This window comes from Lepisma saccharinum, chromosome 1 (genome assembly GCF_977018435.1).
Source record: "Lepisma saccharinum chromosome 1, izLepSacc3.1, whole genome shotgun sequence".
In the NCBI taxonomy this organism is placed as follows: Eukaryota; Metazoa; Arthropoda; class Insecta; order Zygentoma; family Lepismatidae; genus Lepisma; species Lepisma saccharinum.
In genome coordinates this window covers 205,557,709-205,583,617 of record NC_139229.1, presented here as the reverse complement: position 1 = coordinate 205,583,617, position 25,909 = coordinate 205,557,709, and the positions used below count along the sequence as shown (strand labels likewise).

Here is a 25,909-nt window from a genome sequence, read left to right as displayed (position 1 = left end):
AAGGAGAAGAAAGACTGTTGGGAAGACAAAAGATATCTCAGAACGACCGGAGCCAGAATTCTTCCCCTGGAATATTTTTGCGAAACTCCTGGGCTCGTCGGAGAGAAATAAATCACTCAACGACCTAATCTCTAAACACGTCCAGTGCTCATGCAATGATGTTTGGATGAAATAAATAAAATAAAATCATGTTTTAAAAAATTCAAGTAAGAATTTTTCGCAGAAGCATGTTCAATACAAATGTCTCTACTTACGGTTTAACCAATACGTAATAGCTTATTCTTTTAACAGCTAGTAAACAATTTGGTACACGCTAAAATAATAATTATCAACCTATTCTGAATACCGCAAAAATTGGACAAAGAAATCACGGTTTAAAACCGACAAATTCAGCTCCAACTTCCGGTTCCGTCTCTTTCTCCTCAGACCGATGATGCTAGGAAGTTATATAGTATATATAGAGTACGGCATGGGTCCGCTTTCCCTCGCTTGTATTCGTTTAAGTCTTTTACCCTTGTCTACAATGGAATATCATTTTATTGTGATGTAAAATATCCGTCCTGGTAATTTCAGCCCAGAATAATTCATTTCATTTTCTTATATCACTCTATTGGTAAGATAGACTAAACTACATTTTAACATGAATATAATGACTTAACTTTCAACTTCACTGCATCTTTCACTTCACGATCCATATTTGAGGGCCCACTACCACAGACAAATTACGATAACACTTGTAGCCTACTACTTGGCTTCGAGCGTACACCGCTCGTTTTACCTGTTGGAGCGTTATTCGCTCGAGCGAAGAAGCTCTCAATTCCGCACGCTACCTAGCTTCGTTCGTAGGAACTATTTCACGCTCGAGCAAAATCCTCAGACTGCAAGCATTATAATCTTTATACATGATAAAATATTTAAATTCAAGTAAAAACGGTTGCTTCCCGTTTTTTTTCTAAATTAACAGGTAGACTGCTAAATGTTAACAGTATATTATCGTAAATTTTACGGCAACTTCTAAAATCGTATTGAATGCCAACCACCGAATGTTTCTGGGTTAATTGTATTGGTTAAGCAAACTGATTTTTACATTACATGTAGAATAATGAAGTTTACAAATGTATGAATGTTTAAAAAAATATAAATGTTGAACTCGTTAAATCGAATTTAGGTAATCAAAACTTACCGTAAAATTTACGACATTCTACAGTTGAAATTTCGCAGTCTACCTATTAATTTACAAAATCGGGATTAACGTTTTTATTTAAATTTTCAATATTTTATCATGCATAAAGATAATGATTATAAATTACAGTTTCGTGGATCATTAAAATATTTTTAAAAATTAAAGCATTAAAATTGTACGGTAACTATGTAATTGCAGTTAATGCTTTGAAACCGGTGATGACCATATTGTACGGTACACTGCAAAAAGCTGATGAAGAAATTACGGTGCAATACCGTAAATTTTTGCTGCCATCCAACTACCGTTAAAAAAATATCATGACCGTTTTCAAAGTGGTAACGGCCACAATAGTTTTAAACAATATATTTATGGTGTGAGCAATTGCAATTTATAAAAATTATTTATATTTGTGCATGATAAAATATTCAAATTGAAATAAAAAAAACGGTTGCGTTCCGTTTTCATAAATTAACAAGCGGGTTGTTAAATTTTTAACGGTAGAATATAGTAAATTTTACGTTAAGTAATAACAGTGATTGCATCGGAGATTGACGGCCTTAGACCGTAATTTCTTCAGCCAACTTTTTTTGCATTGTACAGTGTGGCCACTTTCTCAAGGATCATGTTCATAACAGAACAAGAGGGCGAAACAATGCGAACCCGATACGTCGAGGAAGAGGGGGGAGTAGGGGGAAGATTGAAAATAACGGACCAACCACAACCGCTGCGTGTTGCAGCGGAATTAGCTTCGGACAGCGGCGTCCGGGGCCTCGATTGTGCGGCGTTGCTGCTTGGCAAGAACCAACAGCTTCTCCGGTGCTTGTTTATAAATCGCCTCGGGAACCGCAGAGAGAGGGAGAAGGGGGTGGAAAGGGGGAGGATCAGAGTGCTGATCAGAGTGAAAAGAAAATCTCCCGCGTCAGTTGTCTGCGGGAGGATCGATCGCCGACGAGAGGAGCACGACAATGAGGAACGGAGGCTCCCCCCCCCTCTTCCATCGACGGAGCGGGCGAGGGGAAAATTGCATGCACTCGATGACAAAACGGCCTCCGTGAAGGATCGGCTTCCGGGCTTCCTCCCGTCGTGTCTCTTGTTCTCCGGCTAAGCGACCGAGGTCCTCGGAAAGAATCTGCGGGGTAATTACACTCGCGCGAAGCCATTCCCACTGCCCCTCAATCTCCCATAGCGCTGTTTCTGTCACAATGCTGGGAAAAGATGAACGCCCCAAAGAACTCGGAAATTCTCCACCTTCCTCCACCAAGATGCAAACGTTTTTTTTTTTTTTTTTTTTTTTATTCCAACGCATTTAACAGAGATTCGGCGCATGTTGACCCAGAAGTTGACGAGGATAAATGGCTTTAGAGAGAGAAGGCTGAACAAAATCAATATGGTGTCGTATTTCAAGATAGAGGGAAGTTAGATCAACACCACATGTCATTAAAATAAAAATGATGTAATGTGAAAAGTTATGATTTGGCCTTAAGCCTGTACTTAGTGACTGTACTGGTAACATGTGGCGGCGCTGTGAATCTTCACATTATGATTATATATTTATTAAATTATGTTAGACACTAATAATTACTTTTGTAAGCGTTTATTGTGTTTTATGTCATTAACATTTCCTAAGCGCTGTATAAATAATGTAATATTTGGAATTTTGCCGTTACCATGGTAACGAAAATCAACAGGCATGTATATTGGACACGATGAAAACCTAGAGAGTACAAAGTGAACGGCATCTTGCAATGTTTTATTTCCAAAACTTAATCGCACAGAAGTAATATCTTCCCCTTCGTGTCTTCTTTAAACAAATGTGTAAAACCTGTAATCAATTTGTAATTATATAATTTGATTACAAAGTTATCGTTGCAAACACAATGTAATAAATAAATTGCGTTACTGCTAGCTGTTTCGCTCGAATATATCAGTTCCTTGGAATAAACCAAAGTTGCAATGAAATTAAACACGTAGATATAAGACTGTACAATGATTATCGTGAGTCGTTTATTATCAATTTCTCTAGTTTAATGGGAGAAATGAAAGGTAATCATAAAGTGATGAAATGGGCGATCAGTAACTAACTCTGGCCGACAAGTATTAATTCCATGGTGACGTTAAGAGGTCACTGAATCTTGGATTAGAGAACCGTAAGATGGAACCAATGTACACTCCGGAAAAATTAATACGGAAGTTCTGGATACATCCCGTTTTATACTTCAAAATATAATATAAAATATTTTCTGGGATCCATTAGAGAAGGAGAGAAGAAGGGGGTAATGCTATTTTCTTCTTCATCCTTGGATACAGAGTACCGTCACTGAGACGCCTACCTAAGAGAAATCTGCTTGAAACTCAAATATTAATACCTCAGAATCTCGTAGATACTTTGGAGATATAAAATTACCATATATTGTAATTAATAGAAAGTTAAGATGTAGCATCTAACTCCACGAACTTTCCCTCAGTGTGTCTGGACGTAAAACACGAAACACGGAAACCTTTCACACTGCCACTCCCAGACTCTTTCTCATACAACGTTCCTTATTCCAGGGGGATGCCGAATCAGATTAACAACAATTGTAATCAAATAGATATGTTCATCTTCTGTTCATCTTTAATCACCAACCTGTGGAAAACTGTGCACACGTAATATTGTGAAACTGGACACTGTTTAACCTTGGAGATATTTTTGTTGTGTTCGGTTTTTTTTAACACTAAATCTGTAATGTTTTAGTATTGTTTCTTTCCGGTTTAAAATGCCATATGTGCTGGAAATATCCCTAAATATATAACTTTTTTTTTTAATTTTCTATTTTTAAATTACTTCGTTCTTGCTCATACTTTTGTATTAATAGAAGGCGGCAAATAGCATCCACGTTGATGCACAGATTATAATTTGTTAATACACAAACAAACGACTCTTTGTCTCAACACTAGAAAAGTTAAGTTGTAGTTGTGATAATCACAAGTGAAAAGTTTCCTTCATTTATGGAAGTATTTCAATAAGTTTGTTTTGAAATCTTATTTAGACGAAGATGGAGGGATAAAGTTGAGATGGACCTAAAGGGAATCGGTAAAAATGGAAAGATTGGATTGGTCTTGACCAGAATAGGGACAGATGTAAGGCTTGTGTTGATGCAGCCATATACATTCGGGTTTAAGAAGGCTAGAGAGATAGTTAGTCCATTTTATGGAGGGATTAAATATTTTTTATGCTAGTTTAACCACATTTAAGGCATGATGCTAGCCACTGGATCACGGCGACTTAAGAAAGCATTTAGACTATCGAGCTACAACCCAACCTGTCTGGGAAACTCCAGACAGATACTTAATTAGCTCTTCGGAGTATTGCAGGTTCACAGCGCGGAAAGAGCTTTTCCAAACTTCACAACTTCATTAAATCGAGTGCACCGAGGACTCACCTGCTCGCGTGGAAGCGATGAATATCTTCACTATGCGAGGAGCTAGCCACTTGGGTGACGTCAGGTGCCCCTGGAGAACTTCCTGGATGATTTCTTCGGCTTCCATGACCAGGGCTCGAAAGGTCCTCTGAGGTCAAGCGAGGAGGGGTAAAGGGCAGGTCAGGTCGGAGGTGGGCCGGTGAGGTGACGACAAGGTTCAAGAGTACGCCATTCTTCTTGAAGACAGCTTGCTACTCGATCACGTAGATGGCTCTCGTTTCACCAAATCTGAAAGGAGAAACGTTAAAACGTTATTAAAATTATTGTTCCATGTGGACGTAAGCTGTACATGTTATTATACAAGGTGAACCTGTAGCTCTGTCACACGCCCTGGTGTGCTACAATGTAACCAGTATTTAGAAAACGTAAACATGATAACTGTTGAAATTTTATCAATATTTAACCCTTGTATACGCACACAACTGAAGGAGAATTGAACATATCTTGATAACATCTTTGTTATGGAAGTGACTGGCTCACTTGAAAACGACCTTTAAGAAAACTGCATTCTTACAAACAGGCGTTAAACACTGTATATCCATTCAGTATGCAGTGTTCGCTTCGATATACAAGTTACTATAGTTTTTCCAATTATAACAACAGCATACCGCTGGACCCATTTATTGTGTTACTGTTTACGGCCAACTTGTTGAATTGTTGTTTTAAGTCCACTTTTTGCACAGGATAGGCTAATCGAGACTGGACATACAGTTTAAAGTGGCATCAGAACTCTGACGAGTAAAGAACCTTTGCCAATATGTTATTTAAATGGACTTTATTATTTTGTTTTATTTAGAATCGATTTCTCCACCTTCTGGCTAATCACGACGATAAGGTTGGGTGATTATATGATGAAACGACACTCACAGAGAATACCCATGGCTACACAGCATTCACTGGCGTCTTGGGAGTTATGCTACCCACTCCGCCACAACTTGTTATTTAAGTTGCATATAGGTAACTTAAAAAAGTTTCATGCCTTGAATTCGTCTAGAACATTCACATTAAGTAAAGCAGTGTTAAAAACACCTACATACACTGTGTCCGCAAAGGATTGAAATACTAGGGAAATTACGAAGTATGCCCACACATAAGCGTAATCAGTTGAAAGACAAGCTCTCAGAGATTTCAAAATTGTTGATGCATCTCCATAGTAACTATCTTCACGGCCAGGCTTCGTCACTTTCTGATTTTTTTCACGCGGAGTATTTTCTGAATGGTCCAATACGCGAAAATCGATTCATTCTTCAGTTTTCGGGAAGTCTGCAAAAAATGTTCCACTGTGCAGTAAGGCGCAGCTATCGAGGTAATTCATACGAACATGTTGGAAAGAACATGCGCATATATAGACAGGACATTTGTCCGCTCACATTGAGCACATTTTGGGTACATAAAACGTTATGTAAAACTTTCAGAGTTTGCATGGAAAACTATACTTCTTGCAAAAATATGCATAGTATAGCAAATTAAATGCATAAGAAACATTAAGGACACCACAACAGTCTGTTAACTAACTACTAAAATGGAATATGTAATATTTCAATGTCGCTCTGGGTAATGGGAATATGTGGTTTATAAGACCTACAGTGTACACAAAATTCGATTGATCTCTTAATTAAAAACAGCTTTCATTGACAGCACAATGGGGTGATAATCTGTTTCATTGTTTCCGGAACAATGCAACAGATTATTCGTAATGGGGAATATTGAACTTCCGTTTAGCCAAGCGGATAACATTCTCACTTTTGATGCGATTGTTTTCGGGTTCGATACACATTTAGAGTTCCAAAAGTTTCTGTTTTGGCTCAGCATCGTGAGGACAATTTGGGAGCTACTTGAAAGGAACAGTACGGAATCCGGTCTTGAAAGTAAAAAAACAGCGGAGATGGAATTTGAGGAACTGAGCATCGAATGAAAAAGCCTTTTTGCATGTCTTGGTTCCAAAAGAGCTTGAACTACGGAGTTAGTATAGAATAGTTCTTGATAAGTAACGATTAAGATTTTTTTCGTTTCACCTTGCTTATCTATCCCTTGAGATCATTGTTTCTCAACCAATGGGGCGCGACCCACTGCTGGATCCCGAGAGGCTGTTCGGTGGGTCGCGAAATAGGGCTCCAAAATTTATTTACTGTGCGCTAAAAACCTTTTACATTTAAATTGCTAAGATATATTTTTTAACAATTTAAATTCAACCCGTGTTGTACGTAGTTTAAACTCTACATTTCTGTTATTCACGCTCCACCACTGCTTTTTACCGGCATCTCTCTGATATTTTACTCAAGGGAATCGGATATCTGTTGTTTTCGATTCAGTTGCAGCAATGAGTTCTTAATTATCTGTGTGTCGCATGCATGTCGCTTGATATTTCCGACCGCCTGTGTGTGTGTGTATGCGGTTGCCGAGAGGTGTCAACTGTCATTATTAACATCATCAGTTAGCCTTTTAAATTACATATTTACTTTTCTAGAATGAAGTATGTGTAATTTGTTTAATGAAGAGTAAAAGAGGGCTTCTTAAAATACTCGATGATAGCAAAAATATGACTATAAACTGGGTGCACACCCGTACAAGTAATTCTGCCAGCGCCATGCAATTGGGTACCATGAAGTGTAATATCCTTCAAGGTGGGTCCCGGACTGAAAAAGGCTGAGAACCAACTGCTCTATTTTTCCCGGATTTGATACCATGTGGAGGCACATAGTGGTTCGGATTCCAATTTAAACTGTAGGTCCAGTCCCGATTAGCCTTACTGTGCACAAAGTGGACTTAAAACACCAACTCAAACCAAACCAACTGCTCTAGACTAATGACGACGAATGACGAACTGAACGAGGCAATAAACACACTGAAACAGGTCAGGTATTGTACTATTTCAATTATTATTATTATTATTATTATTATATGTACATTTGTCTTTCCTGAAAATACAAAGTTCTTGCAGTGGATATTGCACCCTCCCAAATCAAAAGGTTAAATTTTGCACACACGTTATTTACAATACGACACAAGAACAGAACCTTTCTTCCAAAATAAATTTAAAAGAGTGCATTCTACTTTTGGTAACAATACTCTAGGAATGATTCAATATCAGGGCCGTAGCGAGGGGTAGGCTGGGGGCTGAAGCATAGGGGCGCCATTCAAAACCTAATAAAATAAATAAAGAAAGAAAATAAGAATATGCGACGGAGAAATTTATACTTGGCAGAAGTATATTCTGGTAACACACTGATAGAATTTTCTGTTTCCCAAATCAATTGTAATAGTATGTTTATAAAGTTTGCTGTTTTTTTAAGTCCACTTTATGCACAGTAAGGCTAATCGGGACTGGACCTACAGTTTAAAGTGGGATCCGAACCACTTGTGCCTCCACCGGGTATCGAACCCGGGACCCCTCGATTACAAGGCAATGACGCTACCACTGCGCCATTGGGGAGGCAGTATGTTTATAAAGATGTTCTTCATAGACTAAGACATGACTAAAATATTCTAAAATATGCTAAATATTACATACTCTGGCATAGGGAGAAAATATTGAAGAACGCACATAAAATGTTGATATTTGGAAATGTGTGGGGGAGGGGGCGCTTAAAATAAAATCCTGTCTGGGGCACCAAAATATCAACTACGGGGCTGTTCAATAACCTCTACCCCGCGGCCACCTCCTGTGGAAAAGTAGTCAACATAAAGCGTTACGAAGCCAGCGGTTCCAGTTTCGACTCCTGGTTATGACATGAATGTACCGTTGTGTTTTCTTCGTCATCCATTTCAATTCTCATCCTCGTCGCTTCGGTGGCCGAGCGCATTGAGTACTGGAGTTTTGATCTCATCACTGACAGTACAGAATTCGAGTCTTGGCACAGCCGTTTCTTTGTAAGTATGCCTTCATCAATTTTACCCAATTACCAGTCATCCTCATAGCCGCAATTAACCTAAAGGTTGGCGAAAACCCAAATTACAAATAAACACCTTCATCCTCATCGTCGCGATTAACCAGAGGTAGATAACAGACGTAACATACGCCTATAACCGAGATAGCAATAATTAACGTTCCTGTAAAATATGAAAACAAGAAGAAAGTGGAATTGAGCAGTGTCGGGCATGAACGATACGAAGGAATAGATGACAATTTTACATCTCTCTCTTAGGATCATAATGAAAATGTTATACTTTATAGTGTCAGTTGTCAATTACATCATTTAAAAAAACAAGTTCCATCGGTTTTCATACAAAAGAAGTATTTTCTAAAATAATAGTAATCATAATTTAAAAACTTTCATAACAATTCTTTCACGATCCTTTGGTTCGTAGATTTACAGGAATAATCAATATCGGTTCATTACTTCGTTGAGATACCGGAATTTTAAAATTGCTGTTCAGAAAATTCAATATTGCACCGATAGCGGACGTAAATTTCCCGCCCTAATGTTGTCCATCCCACCAAGTACTATCATTCAACAAACCTTGATGCATTAATCTAACCTGTCTGATTAAGACGCTGAGCCACTCTACCACAAGGGATACTTCCATACATGAAGGTTTTTTAAATTTCTTATTTATATTATTCGAATTTTTGTTGCTAAAAATTTAGCATATTCTTCCTTGCCATACGTTTGTTGAAATTGTCCTCTCGGACAACACGTGCTAAATTCATTCCCATGAAGCGTAGTTTTCATAAATCTCCCGTTCTGTCGAACACAATCCCTTACTCCGCTAGTAAATGTAGAATGAGTCCTATAAATGAGATTCCAATCCAGAAGCAAAAACGCAAGGAAATTCTTGCATATATGGCAAGAGGAGGGGGGGGGGAGGGGGCATGCGCCCGAACATGAGCAGCTTGTTTTATCCTGAATGCAGCCAACAACCGATATTGGATCTCATCCGAACGAAACCACGAGGAGATGAAAAACATATGCATTCGGATTTGCGGTGGAAAACCGTGGATGACGGAACACAGATCACGTCAGATAGTGGATTCCAACTACGGCGCTAGTTCGCTAAATATGGTACATTTTTTGAACGACACTACAATGTAATCCGCAACATCTTTCTAGTAATTTTGTTGTTTTATTGAGCACGAACTATCGATGGTTAATATAACGGAAAACATTGATTTCTCGTATATTTACATCATTGAGGATTGACAAGCTCGTTGGAAAGAAACCACCACAGGATTTGTATATTTAGAGCCCTTTGGTAAAAACATCGTGAGGCCCAACTCTCTCTCTCTTTCTCTCCCTGTACATACAAATGTATACAACTCTTGTTATAACTGTAAGTTTAGGTTTTGTCGGATTGTTATTTCGCATGTTTCATAGTAGAATCACACTCTTTTCAATATTTTGACCCTTTTCAAAATGTTTCTTCTTTGTGTTCTTGTTTGTTTCTTCTTCAACCTTTTTCGACACCTTTCTTGTCCCCAGTAGACTCCAAAGCCACCTTCTACATTTGGCCCTGTATGATGATTTCTTATCGACGTAGCAGATGTTTCATCTGCCTTTACTGCTTCAAACAACTTGTGTTGGCAGATCATTAATCATATCAAAATCGCAGAATAATTCCACAACAGACTGAACACTTGAGGCATTCCAGCAATCTTGGAGCTAGAAGATTGCGTATATCTCTACTTATGTTTTAGTCTCTGAAACATTATTTTAACCCTTAAAAGTACAACAGGTGCCTATGAGTCCCAGTGTGTCACACGAAACGTAATATGTTATATTTCGTAATCTTGTGGAACATTAAAACTTACTGACATTTTCAACTGAATATTCGTTCATAGTTTGAAGCTAGTTTTACATTTGGTTTGGTTTGATTTGGTGTTTTAAGTCCACTTTGTGCACAGTAAGGCTAATCGGGACTGGACCTACAGTTTATAGTGGGATCCGAACCACTATGTGCCTCTACCGGTTATCGAACCCGGGACCCCTTGATTACAAGGCAACGACGCTACCACTGCGCTATCGGGGAGGCACCCTATTTTTACATTTGTTGGATTATTATTTGAATGTGCATGTTCAGTTTCATAATCAATGAACACACGCATTTCAAAGTCCACATATTTTAAAATGAGCTACAAATGGATGATAGAAAATTCGACGGAACGTAACAGAAATATATTTCAAAACACACTTTTTGTCTCATGTGCGTTTCGTATTATGAGTTTTGTACGTTTCTATTATCTGGAGGAGATACAACCTTCCGAAAATAATATGCACGTTTTCTTCCTTTTTGTAACATTTTTGGTAGGAATTTTTACAGAGTTATTATCTCTTATAAAATAGGACTCAACATTGTACGTAAGTAATTTTTAACTACGGAAACGCAGTGGTCTACTTGGTAGATCGTCTAACTGTCACGCGTCAGATCCACGTTCGATTTCCGGGGTGGCTGATCTAAGATCGGAATTTTTCTGACCTTGATCCTGCTTGAAACGGTCTCTGGAGTTCACCCAGCCTCAAATAAATGGGTGCCTGAATGCAACTCTGTAAGGCAAAGGCGACCGGAGCGTGGTGCTGATGATCGCATCAATTCCTAAAATTGCCGATATTGAGGCCCTATATCCACATCCCCCTATGTGCTTTCATGACACGGTGAAGTATGTACGGTGAACTTTACCAATCTTAATGTTTAACAACCGTCGCCGCAATATTCAGGACAGCTGATATGAATAATTAAACACTACCCTGAGTACATGACATTTCATTTTTACATGGCAAGTGATACTAATTACTTAAAGAAATAAATTGTTCTCGAAATCTTAACGGAACATCCTATCTTCTACATGAATAAATTGAAAATAGTGCATTAGGGTTTGGTACGTGCTATTCCTATACTTTACGGTTTATCCTAGTCATACAAACGAGTCAAGCGCATCTTAGTAGTACATTTAGGAATTTTTATGTTCCAACAGTTGACAACACTGAGTCAAATATATATATTTTTTCTTTTTCTCTCAGTGTTTCGCCGCATACTCTGAAATACATCATCTCTCGTTCCGCAAACTCGGTCTCTTGTCTCTTTGGCTGCTCGTATGTGGTTCCGGACTACATGCTAAAATAGAAAAAGCCAACGGACAAGGGGGAAATGGGGAAATACCGTGTCAGTCTTCTCGCTAATTAGAATTCTAGTTTGGGAGGGAAGGAAAAAAGTATTCATTTGCAACGCTCTAATTACGAAAACTTGAGCCTTGATTTACGAATATTTTAACGAAGCCCGCGTTTTGTGGATGTGACCATTGATCTCCGTTGTTCATTGACAAAGAAGAGAGATCATTTGTTCGGCTTCGGCTTATGTACTCTTCATAACAAGATGGCTTTTGTATTAGCATGGACGACAACTACCTTGGGGAAATAAGTCGATGTGTAATTATGGGGCGTAGGAACAGCACCCGATAATACTTTTTTCCGGGAAAGTACGACAATGCCATACAGACGTTCTTATACAGGAAAAGCTGTATGGATGCTATAATGCATGAAAATGCATCGCTAATTTAATTTTTCTACTTTTATTTATGCCGAATTTACGAGGAATTTTTATTGCATTAAAAGTCAATTTTCAGGATCCATCTGATTTTTTCCATTGTGGAAGGCCTCAGCTATTTTGATGTATAATTATAATGCACATGACCTGTGAAAACACATTTTTTAAAGTTTCTCCTTCCCTAGGCCGTAGGTATAACAATTAGCCTATACGAAGGGAAGTCGGTAAGTATGTAGGCCACAAATTGATGTGCGATAGCTGAAAATAGTAGGGAGTAGTTTCCAAAGATGTCATTAGGTGGCAGCACAATCCAGCTTGATGATATTCAGTTAGCAGCAGGGTGGATAAAAATCATGATTTTTATTTTAAAAATCATTTTTTGATGATTATTTTTATTAAAATCGGATTCTTTTATTTAAATCGATTTTTATTAAAACCATGCACAGAGATATAGATATATTTTATAGAAAGGCTTTTTCTAGTAAACGGCCCTGTAAAATATTTGAATAGTTTGATAAAAGCAAATAAAAAATATACGTAAACATACATTTTTCTGATACTGTAACTACTATGGAAATGTTTCTTGAGTGTGGTAATGAAACAAATGATAGTTTCAGTAACTTTTCTTCCAGTGAAAATAAAACATTCTGGATGTACTATATAATTGTAACTTAAATATTTATATAGTCTTTCCAGCTAAATTTTGGAGATTTTTTAATGATAGTTTCAAAAAAATATCAGCTGCCATGTTTATTTACAGTTTAATGATATTGACACTATTTATGGTTTAGCATGATTAATATTTTGTATATTTTTTAAGAAAAATGTTTGCTAGTTTTGCCCATAAAATTATTGAATTTTAAATCAAGAGAAATCGTGTGTTTACATTTTCTCTCGTGTAAGCCTCACACCATCAGTACATACTAGTTTATTTTGCTATCTTAAATCATAATAATCACCATTAAATGATTACGAGATGAATGTACTTTCACCAAAAGTGTTTCTGATATCTACACGATCCTTATGTACATTATTCTAAAATGTATTAATTTAGAGTGATTTAAATCAACCCACCTTGGTTAGCAGTCGCTAGATAGCAGACGCATGCATGGGCAGCTCAATTAAAAAAAACCGACCGTGCTCGAGGAATGTATGTTAGATGAGCAGCGTGCGACAGTACGCTTTTTGGGCAAAATTACTTCCTGCAATGATGTTTTCCGTTTACTGAGAGAAGTACTTGTTACGTAAAGATGTGCACAACTGGATCGATAAATTCTTGCAAGGACGATCAAATGTTGTTAACGAGGATCAACTTGGTCGTCCTGTTGAGATTGCGACAGAACCAACAGTGCGACGGCTGGAGAAGATTGCTCGATTTGACAGGCGAGTGACGATATTCAGCATAGCAACTGAATAGGATGGTCTCATCGTTTAGCCTACAGCGACTTTCACCTGTTTCTGCCGGTAAAAACTTGGCAGCAAACGTATGCGGATGATATAGATGTTGAACGTGAGGTGCGACTGGGACAGCAGCCCAAAGATTTTTATGCAACAGGTTTTGGGGCACTGATAAAGCGATTGGATAAGTTTAGCAATGTTGATTAAGATTATGTTGAAAAATAAATATGGTTTACAAGTCAGGAGTTCACTTAGTATTTTTAATAAACTGACTTTTCCTCGTACACACCATTTTAGTAACATAGCACTTTTATAGGCTCATTTGATTTCAAAGAAGCTGTGCATAAAACTATAGACGCTGCCTGCAAGTTATGTATCATTCTGATACACATGGGCTGCGACAGGAGACGCCCTGTGTATCCATTTGATGCACATGCCAGTTAAAGTGTTAAAGAAACACACAGAGTTCAAAATGTCTCTTCCAAAACTTTTCGGGCGTATATTTCCTCACACTTCCAGCGAAGGATCCAAGTGTTGTTGCGCGATTCTGATTCCTGTGTAGTATGTTGGATAGACGACATCGTATATACACGCCACGATATTCGTAACTGCTATGGACAATAAGCATAGGGGCGTTGAGGTACACTCTTATGTAATAGTGGCAAGAAAGGAATCTCTCAACATATTTATCAGGTCATTAGCTGAATGGTTTAGACAGACACACAAGGTGTCAGCCAAGTATCCATCAGGGAATTAATTTTCTTCTCTCCTGTTTTGGCGGTGATGCAGGATAAGAACAACTGCTTTCTTTACTATCAACTAATGATGGGTTTGTTCTGGAAATGATTATTTTCCTATTTCTAATGCTGTATTCTCGACGAAAGCAATATCAATTTCCTCAACACATTCGTCTTCTCGTCTTTAAACAGCTGCTTCTAATCTGTTCGAAAACTCGAAGTTCTTCCCTCGGTGGCCTTTCCTCCAATACCCAAGATATCTGCCAATCACAACTTGTTTCATTTTTTTTACAATGGACACAACAGCTCGCGCTTGTGTTTAATATGCAACTATAGGTATTTTCTACTCTTACGGCGGCCGATCCTCATTCTGGCAAGGGAAGGGGAGCGGGGAAGCGACCAATCCAGCACGATAAGAAACGCAGTAGCCTGTAGAACGAGGTGCACGTAGTACTTCCTCCCGCGGCGTCGTAACTCTCGGTGCCGCCGCTGTTGTCGTATTCCCCGCTCCCCACTTCCATTGCCAGCATGAGGACCGTTCGCCGTAAGAGTAGACAAGAACTGTAACAGAAAGAGTTCCTTATCTTGATTCTCTTCCAGTGATATCAGTGCCCTTCCTGCATGCACATCCCTCCCCCCACCTAAAGTCCAAAGTATGTCTTGCCGAGCCACATACCCTCTGTTATGTTCTAAAACACAACCAAAACTAGCCTTGTTCAAATATCAGCGGCAACCACATGGACAATTCCCTGTAAGAATTAAAAATATTTTATTTATTCTTTCATTTTTTGAATTTGTCGAATTTACTTATATACTTATATACAATCATTTATTTTCCGGCAAACTCGAGACCCCTCAGTGTTGAGCATTCGTAATGGCGATGCTGTCAGCTGAAAGCCCGTGCCAACTAGACAGTATTATATTTCGTTATTTGTTTCTGCACTCGATGCTGAAAGCAGCCAATCAGAATCAGCTTTCACTCGCTTTGTTTACCTCCTGTGATGCCTTATCGGAACAAAGTGCATGTATTATTTATACAGCGTGATATTGATTCACGTCAATTTAACCCTTTGTGAACCTGGTATGGGAAGGTTTCGCCTTCACAAAATGGAAATAAAATATCAATTGTAAGTACGAGAGTATGATGTGGGAAAAACACGACGGAAGTAATCGAAAACTATGAGCTGAATTCCTATATTTGCAATTTGCTGTATAAAGAAGCAAATTGTATGCGTTCTAACTAATTTGGCATTAAGAAGTATTTATAACGAAAACTAGTATACGATTTACAGTTTGTTACAGTCAGATGCATAAATACTAACACGAAAACATTTATAGCTCTGATGTTGTCAACTGATTTTGTTGTAGCTTCTATTCTTGAAATTCGCATTACGTAACACTAAGTGAATGAAAATTGTGATAAATAAGTTGGCTAGTAATATTTATCTTCCCGATGGCGCAGTGTTAGCTTCGCCGCCTTGTAATCAAGAGGTCCCGGGTTCGATACCCGGTGGAGGCACATAGTGATTCGGATCCCACTTTAAACTGTAGGTCCAGTCCCGATTGGCCTTACTGTGCATAAAGTGGGCTTGAAACACCAAATCAAACAATGAAACATAGCTATGAAAACGCATAAGCATCCTATTTTTATTTTCTAGTTTCATGTAGCTTTTCTGTCACTTTGACTAATCGTAACGATGAAGATGAATGATGGTTAGGTCAAATCGATTGGATTTCACAAAGGAATGCACTTGTTCAAGGAGGGACTCGAAGCCGGAAACCGTGAGTCGACCATTTAGTCGACCACTTAGCCACAGAGGTGGCATCTGTTAGTAGGCTACAGGGTATGTAGTGTAGGGATTGTTACCGATTTATCTACACATCGCATTTTGGAAACATTTGTGGAGGTCAGCAAACGCTACATTCGGTGCGAGTTTTCCGGCTATACCTCAAGGTCAGTATGCAGCAGAGAAGGAGTTGCGGAAGCAGTTCTTTTGAGAGTTAAAAATACTGCGGAAGAAGGCGCTCTCCTTTCCACGAAACCACCTCCATGTCATCATTATGACGCTACACTGCACTGTCATTTAGGAAGAATGCTGACGAGAGTTTTCCCTCTGAAAACGCGACTTACGAAGCCTCCTGCCCCCTTTGCGCCTCTTTTATAATGCTGTAATACTGCTGCTCGATCTACAGTCCACACGTGTATACGAGATCAAATTACCATTACCACTCTCGTACGCATGGGGAGAGCTGATGAGGCTATAGTCCCCCCCTGAAATTTTGAGATATTCAATATTTTGAAATGATAGAAGGAAAGAACTCAGGAAAACCAAAGTGGTTAATTCAAATCCTTTAAAACTAAGAATATAGTATTTTGTAAATTCCATGTTTATTGTATACTAGCTGATTGCCCGGCGTTGTCCGTGTATTTATTTATCCCAATCTTCTATTACACAGGAAAATAATGAATTCTAACTATAGTGTAAAATGAACTTGGAGTTGAACGGCATTGGGAGTGTCACTATTCATCTTAGCGACCCCGACAACTATGGAATCCACACTAATATCGGTCGTTTTCGATTATTTTTACATGTCACCCCGTCCCACCCTCCCATAGGGGTGCCATGGGGTCTCAGCCCCACAGTATTTCTTTCCAGATTGTAAGTCATATGTGTACCAAGTTTGTTCATCATGAATGTCACCAATTAGCTTAGAGACTCCGAAAACTATGGATTCGACACTAATCTAGATCATTTCTAACATTTTATTTTTCACCCCTCTCCCCACCCACCCCGATAGGTGATGAACGTGGAGTTGAACGGCATTGGAAGTGTCACTATTCATCTTAGCGACCCCGAAAACTATGGATTACACACTACTATCGGTCGTTTTAGATTATTTTTACATGTCACCTCCTTCCCACCCCTATCCCTAGGGGTGACAGGGGTGTCTTACCCCCACAGTATTTCTTTCGAGATTGCAAGTGATACGTTTTCCAAATTTGGTTGAAATCGCTCCAGGCGTTCGAGAGTTATGCCGGACCAAACACACACATATACAAACATACATCCATTTTTATATACCTCGGTCTAGATCACAGGTATGCAATATCAACCTTAGAGTTCCAGTCCCCTCCGGAAAGAAGTCCTGCGTACGCCGGTGACTGTTACTGAACTCTTACTATTTCTAATGATGGTGTACGATTGCATGAGGAATATAACTGTGACATATGTACAGTCACCGGAAACATTAATGGAACACCTAGATCCTGAAATACTTGCTTCCCAGAAAGGTGTTATGTGTATTGCCTAAGCCTACGTCGATAAGTTGATTTTAATAGCAAATTTTCAATGAGAACTTCTACCACCGCCGTAGAGTTAGGCAACACACTTAACACCTTGATGGGAAGCGAATATTTCAGGATCTAGGTGTCCCATTTTTATTGCCCTTGACTGTATGTAAAGAAAGTGAGAAAAGTTCCCTATCTACGAAAATTCTGTAGCATGTTTTAAAATACTCATATTACTGTGGAACTACAAAATTTCTCATGTCACCCTGTTCTCGACGAAGTATCTATACTGGGCCCTGTTTCTGGACATCTTCCAAATCTCTCATCTAGATACCCCATATCTACAATTTCTCCATTTCAATTACGATCGTCGTCCTCTCTTACGAGTTCTTGTACGGATTCTAGGCCAATGGTTTCCTTTCGACTGGCAGTTTGCCTTCCTTCGCCGTACGACTTTCAAGTTTTCGCTTTCTTCTGTTGCCTAATTGCTATTTGCCCCTCTTACGCGATTCTCCATAAATCTCTGTTTGAGATCCTCTCAAGTCGGAACATCCAAAGAATTTTCTTCGCACATATGTTTACATAGATCTAAAGGTAAGCCCGTGCAGAAGGGAGGAGCTAAGGAGGCTGAGCCCGCCTAAAAATGAATGATTTAAAAACTGAGAAAAAATGTCGGACGTTACATGTACTCGTAATTTAGGAGTGGAAAGTACAAGATTGATATTTATTTGAAGAGCATACGTTTTATGCTGAATTATTAAAGTTATACAATCTTGTGAAAAACGAATGTTTACTAATCAACCTATCATATCTGTTCTGTACATTACATTGCTAGAGGTGTGATTTTGATCATGTGGAGAAGTCGTAAGAAGCAAATAAACAGGTAATAACAGAAAAATCAATAAGAGGTGTGAATTTGGTCATGTGGGCTAGGTCATAAAAGCAAATAAATTTAAAGATACATGTAAAACCAAAATATAAGCTTGTTGACAGATAATATATTCAAACTGAAATTAGATTGATTGATTGAGTTGGTATTTTAAGTCCACTTTATGCAAAACTGAAATTAGAAAGCCAACTTAATACGAGTATAAACTCATAACCAGAGCATACATTTTCTTCATCTTAACCAAATTGGCTCATCGCGTACCATCACAGTGCTGTTACTTTAGGCTCCACGTTGAGTCCTGACTATGCTACTCTCTGGCAATTCCATTGGAAGGACAAGAGCTGATCACCGAGTTGGTAACACTGCGATTGGAGCCCTGAAGGATCTCTTAACGTTGATGGATGCCTGTTGACTTCCACTAAGGGAACGAATGGAATGAGGCGTCGGTCAACAAACGGTCCTCTGGCCTCAACAATAAAACTTAGGGCAGATCGAGCAGCAGACAGAATCCCTCTGTTTACCAGAGAGAGAAATATTTGATCTCTGCTCGTTGACCTTGATCGAATCATCACACCGTTCCCGATTTTGAAAGGCGATTTCTAATAATATCTGTCAATTGATATGAAGGTTTATTATTGTTTCTTGCTCATCCACTCGTATGGTTTCTCTTCAGCGAACATAAAAAGACGTCCATGCATTATACTTACAGTGGTGCCATCTGGTGAGTTAGTCTGAAAGTAGGAGATAAAATTGAAGGTTCAATGTAGACTCCAGTCATTTTGACGGCATATATATATATATATATAGCACATCGCGCTGCGACGCCAAGGGTCCCGGGTTCGAATCCCGGTCGGGCTTGGTTGTTTGTGAATGTCCATTCATCAATTTCATCCTTTCATCACTCATCCCCATCTTCGCAAATTAGCCAAGAGGCACAAAACGCGAAGTAAAATAAACTAAATCAATCAATCAATCAATAGTAGTGGGGAAATAATAGTGTGTGTTTTAAGCTTGACGTGCACTGAGACGCAAGAAGCGAGGCAACAGAACGGAACAGTTTCGCTTCCGGCGTGTCAGTGGACGATAACCTGCAGACTTGTAGCCGGAAATTCAGTGCTTCGGTTCCGCACATTTACCTGTATTAAGCGTTACACCATTTGATTTCAATTGAAGCAGACGACAGGAATTCTGTTGCTGGATTTTTCCATGTTTCTCCGTGTCTCAGTGCGCGAGGTCCTTCAGTTGCCTTATGGTTATTTAAGCTGCTACTTTGTGTTCTTTTGTATCGATAGAATTTCGTTCGTGACTTAAATAGAGACTAAATAAATCAACGTAATAATTCGAAACTAATATTTGGAAAGTCTAAGACGTCCATCAAATTATACGGTAGTTCTCACATAAGAACAAGAGAATAACTTTTTTGACTTGTGAATTTTGGATTTCCGTTAGTCGCCTTCTCTTGGTGCATTAACTTAGGTATTTCAATTTACACTCTAATCTACATTGAAGATAATTTGTCCCGAATTATGTTATTATTTGGTAGCTATGACGGTAAATACTATAAAGTAAACACTTTTAGGGCCCGGGACTTTATGTCCTATAAAACTGTAATATATGTATGTAATTATGTCATAAAAATTGAAAAATATGTCAGAAAAATTCAGAAATATTCCCCGTAAATCCAAAAATATGCACAACGATACTTTTGAATTTCTCATTATGTGGGATGTCAGTATCTTCCAGGGAAGATCGACTAGGGTAGGGGTGGGGTATTAAAAGAAGTCAGAATCCCTTTAACCATAATGTAGTGGGAAATACTGAAAATATCGTGAGGTTCACTGCAATCATCCCAAGTTTTATTTACTATTATGTCAGATTTACACCTTTGTGGAAACTAAAGCAAAATTGGCAGATCGCTACAGCTCTGGTAAATCGAGGCAATTAATACACTACAAAAACACAACTTTTTATGCAGATTTTAAATATATTGAATCTGAAAAGGAGCCCACAATTTTTTTGTCAAAACATGTTGCGCTCAATATTATTTCCGTTTCTAAATGCACTTACAATATTGCCGCAGAAGTTCCTGTTCGTGGCATTCTATTCACTCGCACTGTTACACTATGTCACGTGCCTTGCCAAGCTCAAAACACAAGTGATCTTGAAAATCCTGCACTGGATTGCCGATAGAGTAGGGGCTGTAATGTACCATATGTTATTTTTACTTCCGACTCATTGTTGTGAGAAGCGAGAAAAAGGTAAAGGTATGAGAATGATTGAAACTTGTTTACGGTGATTCTCGTGCCCTCACACCAATGACGAACATTTTTCGTCAAAAATATTCGCACGGCTATTAATTGATGGGATAAAAAAGGGCATTATAATACCCGATTATATGCAAGACAATTAAGAAATTATACAGAAATATGCCTTATTACGAGAACATTGAAGAAATATGTTGTTAAAACGCGAAATTGGTCAAATATGTCAAAATATGCCTTATCAAGTTCGTCTATTTTGGCTGATTGTCATCAGATACATGACTTACACCATAATTCGATCCGATGGCAAAAAATGTTATAACAAAGTCCTGGGCACTACTGATGAGACTATACGTCATCACAGTATCGACAGTCCCCTTCCTGGCTCGTTCGTCGTCGGTGTTTATCAAGGGGCTAATTCAAACTATTTTCATGAACCACTTTTACGTGGCGCACGAGTAAGTCAACTTCACTTTGTACACTCATCATTCTTCTCAGTCTTTCCTCTCGCTTTCCTCGCCATAGGAAGCTGGTTTCCGTTTGCTAAGGCAAGACTTTATTATCGGCTCGAGACAAAAGGGCGGTGGAATAGTATCACATCGTATCGGATCATGGCGGTTTATTTTAGGTTTGGAGTTTCAGCTTTACAGCTTTGCCTCCGGGCGTCTACGATGGTATTGTAGCTGGCGGTTCTTGTTTACATTGATATTTGGTTGACGCCGTACAGCTGTCGCAGGCGAGAAGTGGTTAGATGGGAGTTTACTGTTTTCAAGGTTTTGTACTTCTTATTGGTCTGGAGGGAAGAACCGTCGCGCTCCTTCGAAACGGTCACCCATCCAAATACTGTCCCAGCGTGGCACTTCTTGACTTTGAAGATCGCTGAAAAAGTCCGCTTTCTTACTGGATACAGGACAGCTTGCAAGTTTTTTCTAGCCGGTTGGATGTGTCCTATCATCTGGATTGTTGGGTTGCGATGGTGCGGCTGCATAGCCCAAAACTTGGTTTTCTCTCGTATCATAACTCAAAGAGCCTCTCCTGGTCTAGGTCTTCATGAATCTGCACTGTAGATGTGAAACGATCAGCTGCATATATGATGCGGAGAGCTCTGGTTTCGACACGTTGTCCTTTGGAAATAGCTGTCCTATCCGCTGTGTGAATCTGTTGGCAACGTATTTGATGTGCATTCCAAAGGTGAGGCCGTGGTCAAATATTATGCCAAGATGTCTGGCTGAATCTGTCTGAGGGATGTTCCTTTTATGGAGTCGGAGTTGAGGTTGGAAACGATTCTTGTTCTTCGTGAATACGACCACTGAACTTTTCTCCGGGTTGACCTTAATACGTCACTTGGTTGTCCATCTTTCATAGAGGCGGAAATTATCTCTGCATTAATATTTCACTGTATATATTGTTGACACTGGGGGTGAATATGGCTGTGTCGTCTGCAAATACTGCTAGTGTAACCGACGGCGGGGCTGGCATGTCGGCGGTGTACAGAGCGTACAACAGCTTAGAAATAGAAGATCCTTGTGAAACACCAGCGGTGATCGGCTTTGGCCCAGATGTGGTGTCGTTGAATCTCACCACAAATTCCCTGTTGTCCAGGAAGCAGCGGAGCAGGTTCAATTGGTGTGCAGGAAGCCCAGCCGATTGAGTTTATACAGTGTCCCACTGTCGAATGCCTTTTTGACGTCGAGGAACACTCCCAGGGTTGTAGCCTTCCAGTTGAAATTGATGATGGCCATGTCGACGACCCTCATTAATTGTGTAACCGTGATGTGGTTTGGTCGAAAACCATGCTGGAAGTCAGGTAACATGTAAGCCTTTGGAGACATGGCTGAGGAGACTGATGGGCCAGTTGACTGGAAACAGGGCATTCTTCCCGCTCTTTAGGATAGGGCAGATGGGACCCATTTTGCATTGCTGTGGGAGGTAGGAACGCAGGAGCATTGCGTTGAAGATACCCGTGATGTAAACTATCAGCTTCCTGGTGCCCCTCCGCAGGTCATCTGGTACCATTTGGTCCACTGTTTCTTGCGCTTTCCTTGGAGATTATTTGTTATTATGTACATGTTCGGTTTTGCTTACTTTTTAACGCCCTGATACCGTATTGGTATTGGCTATCGTTGTCGATTAAACATCATTAAGTATTGTAATTTGTATAGAATTTTAAAAAAAATTCTTATAAAAGTCGATATCAATAATAATAATAAAACAATGTAATTAAAATATAAATGTCAAGACTTATGCTTAAGTTTCGACAAGAAGTCATTTATTTAATAGTTTATCTCATATTAATCATGTTGCTATCAGGAAGCCTCGATAAGAGCACATTGCGGTTCGAATACAACATTGAAGTACAAATCTAATCTGGATTAACCAATATATGCATAAAGTAATCTTAACTTTCTTTAGCATGCAATGGTAATTGGACATTTAAGAGCACTATACAATGGATGATGTCCAATTAACATCCATGCTAATGTAGAACCATTGTCACTACTATTCAGAGAATTACTTTCTTTGCCTGGTTGTTTAAGGGGTACCTTTCTCTGAGGGCATTCAAATGTAAACCTCTTTTTCACACAGTACCTCCTGGGGTCGGCCCAATGGCGTACTGGCGATTTGTAAGAAAGGGTCCCTTGGTACTATACGCAGGCACATAGTGGTTCGGATCCTACTTTAAACGGCAGGTCCAGTCCCGATTAGCCTATTTTTGCATAAAGCTGACTTCTGTGCGAGGGGTTAGTTTGTATGGTCAATACATGTTTGTGATTGTCCCATCATCATTCAATTTATTACCATTCATCTCCGTCATCGCAATTAGTCACAAGAGGCATAAAAGTGACGATAAACTGTATGAGCAATATTACCTAGTGTCCTAGAACAAGTAGATTTGATTACTGTCCAATTTTTGCGACACAAATGATCATCTCGAGGCAGACTGTTACCTTCAATCACTCCTGCGCTTGTCGCTTTAAAATTCTGACGACATCCTGCCCAAGATCAGCATCCATTGTCATTTCACATGGCAAGAACTTTTGTACGCACTGAAAATGTTTACTTGTAATTTGCGAAGGAAAGTAATTTAAGCTCGAGACAAAGGCAGCATTTACATTCCAGGCAGAGAAAAATTGTCCCGGACAAAGCAAGGAAAAAGGTAATAACAAAAACTACAGAAATGTCGCTTCGCGGAGCAACGTAAATGAAAATTTGTTAAGCTTTGTACTCGGTGGAGGAGAGACATTCGTATGCAGATTTCGTCCTCCGTTTTCCCGGGAGACATCCTAGTTTCTCCAACTTGAGGCATTTTCTCGTCGGAGCATAGTCGCAAGGCTTAGTAACGTCTCAACGAGAATATTTAGATGAGTATTTCATTTAGCATCCCTCTTCTGTCCCTGTAGGTTGCTAACCCAGATTGAATGCCGTTGGAATGTATTTTTCCCACGTTATTCATACAATCGTTATCAAGTGCTGCAGGTGGCCCTTATTGATCCCAAACCACAGGTTAGCGTGACAATCACAAAACGGTGAGGCAGTGCTATAACTTCTGAGATAGTTTTCTTCATTGAAAAGCATTCGAAAAAAATGGTATCTTCCGTGAGCGACTAATTCACTTGTATAATTTCCTGTACCGAGAAAACTAACCATCGAAAGAATAGATGAGGCTTTACAATGCATAAAACACAAAAAAGTACGGTTTCCTTGTTATTCGAGATCAATGCAGCCGGCCTCCGTGGCGGAGTGGTTAGCACATCGCTCTACGATGCCAGGGGTCCCGGGTTTGAATCCCGGCCTGGGCATGGGTGTTTGTGAGTCTCCAGTTATCAATTTAATCATATCATCACTCATCTCCATCTTCGCAATTAGCCAAAAAAATGGCAGAAAAGCGAAGAAAAATAAATCAACTCAATCAATCGAGATCAATGTTAAGGCTGCATTATTTATTTTCTCCGTAAATAATGTAACCAATAATTGATTTTGATTAATTGATTTTAATTATTTTACTTCCCATTCCTGCCACTTTTGTCTAATCGCGAAGATGAGGATGAATGGTAATAAAATGAGATGGGTGAAGGGACAATCACAAACACATATGGAGCACAACACGAGTCTCATACAGGATTGTATTGGCTTTGAGTCGAGACGCCAGAGCCTCGCTAGTCTGGAAAATGCAGTCCAGGGTGGACTACGTGGAAGAGAGGTGGACATTTTGGTGTCCTCAGGCCGTTACATCCCGCCAATAAATTAAATATATATAGTAATGGAACAGTACCCATGGTTCATATTGTGTTTGTCAAGTCAATGTAAGTCCAATATGTTTACAAATTCATTCTTCAAATTTTGACGATGTGGACTTTAAAATTACCATTTTTTTCATCTTCTGCAGGAAAGCAATAAAGTGAAGAAAATAAAATAAAAGAGGACTAAAGAAGATTACTAAAGAACGGCACCTCCAATCTCTCAATCTCTCTTGGTTTATTGGTTTCGTGTGCAAGCACAATTTCGTATCTCACTTTACTCTATGCTTACATCTTTCCTTCTTGAACCCTTGTCATACATCATGTTTCTCTTTTCATCAGTCAATTTTTTGCAATTTCTCTGCTTGTTTTTTCTCGTTAAAGGTACACATTTCATGCAAATTGTTTATTCAATGTCAACACTTCGTGCAGAGAGCACATTCACATCTGGCATTTCGTGCTGAGACGGCTTCGAATCTCGTGCAAAGAACGCATAAAGACGCGCGAACGAAGGATTAAGGCCACGAATTGAGTTAGAGCCAGATTATTTTCGGACCATATGCAGCTACCTGCGCGAGACGAGTTGGCGAGCCTAGCAACACTGTAGAGTGTGAGCAAAAGGAATAGCGATTGGTGTTGGGTTGAGATGACGTCATCGCCCCTACTTGTTGATTGGTGGTTTCGGGAATCATGACTCGCATCCAAGCTGCAAATGTAGAACAGACAGACATTACGGGAAAAAAATCTACTCTTACTCCATGTTTACGCAAGGAAGCAATCTTACAGAGGCGGACACGAAATGGAGTGAAAGGCACACGAAAAGGAAATTAGATCGGAGACAGCAAAGATTTATTTTGTGAGAGCAGCTGGTGCCGTCTTGTTGTCAAGTATTGATGAAACCTAGCGGAATCGTAAACAACCGAGCGGTAAAGAGAAATAATTTGGATTAGCCGGCACGGCACGTCAATGTTAAC

The 25,909-nt window shown here is 39.2% G+C and overlaps 1 protein-coding gene across 3 annotated transcripts in view; it reads right to left on the bottom strand.

Moving 5' to 3' along the window:
- LOC145978414 (NACHT domain- and WD repeat-containing protein 1) overlaps positions 1–25,909 on the bottom strand; it is a 583,318-nt gene that overhangs the window by 264,349 nt on the left and 293,060 nt on the right. For all 3 annotated transcript variants that reach the window (XM_083111046.1, XM_083111037.1, XM_083111043.1), the window contains one exon: positions 4,606–4,872. In XM_083111046.1, coding sequence (XP_082967172.1) covers positions 4,606–4,711 — 106 coding nt within the window. In that variant the 5' untranslated portion in view covers positions 4,712–4,872. The remainder of the gene's footprint in view (positions 1–4,605; positions 4,873–25,909) is intronic.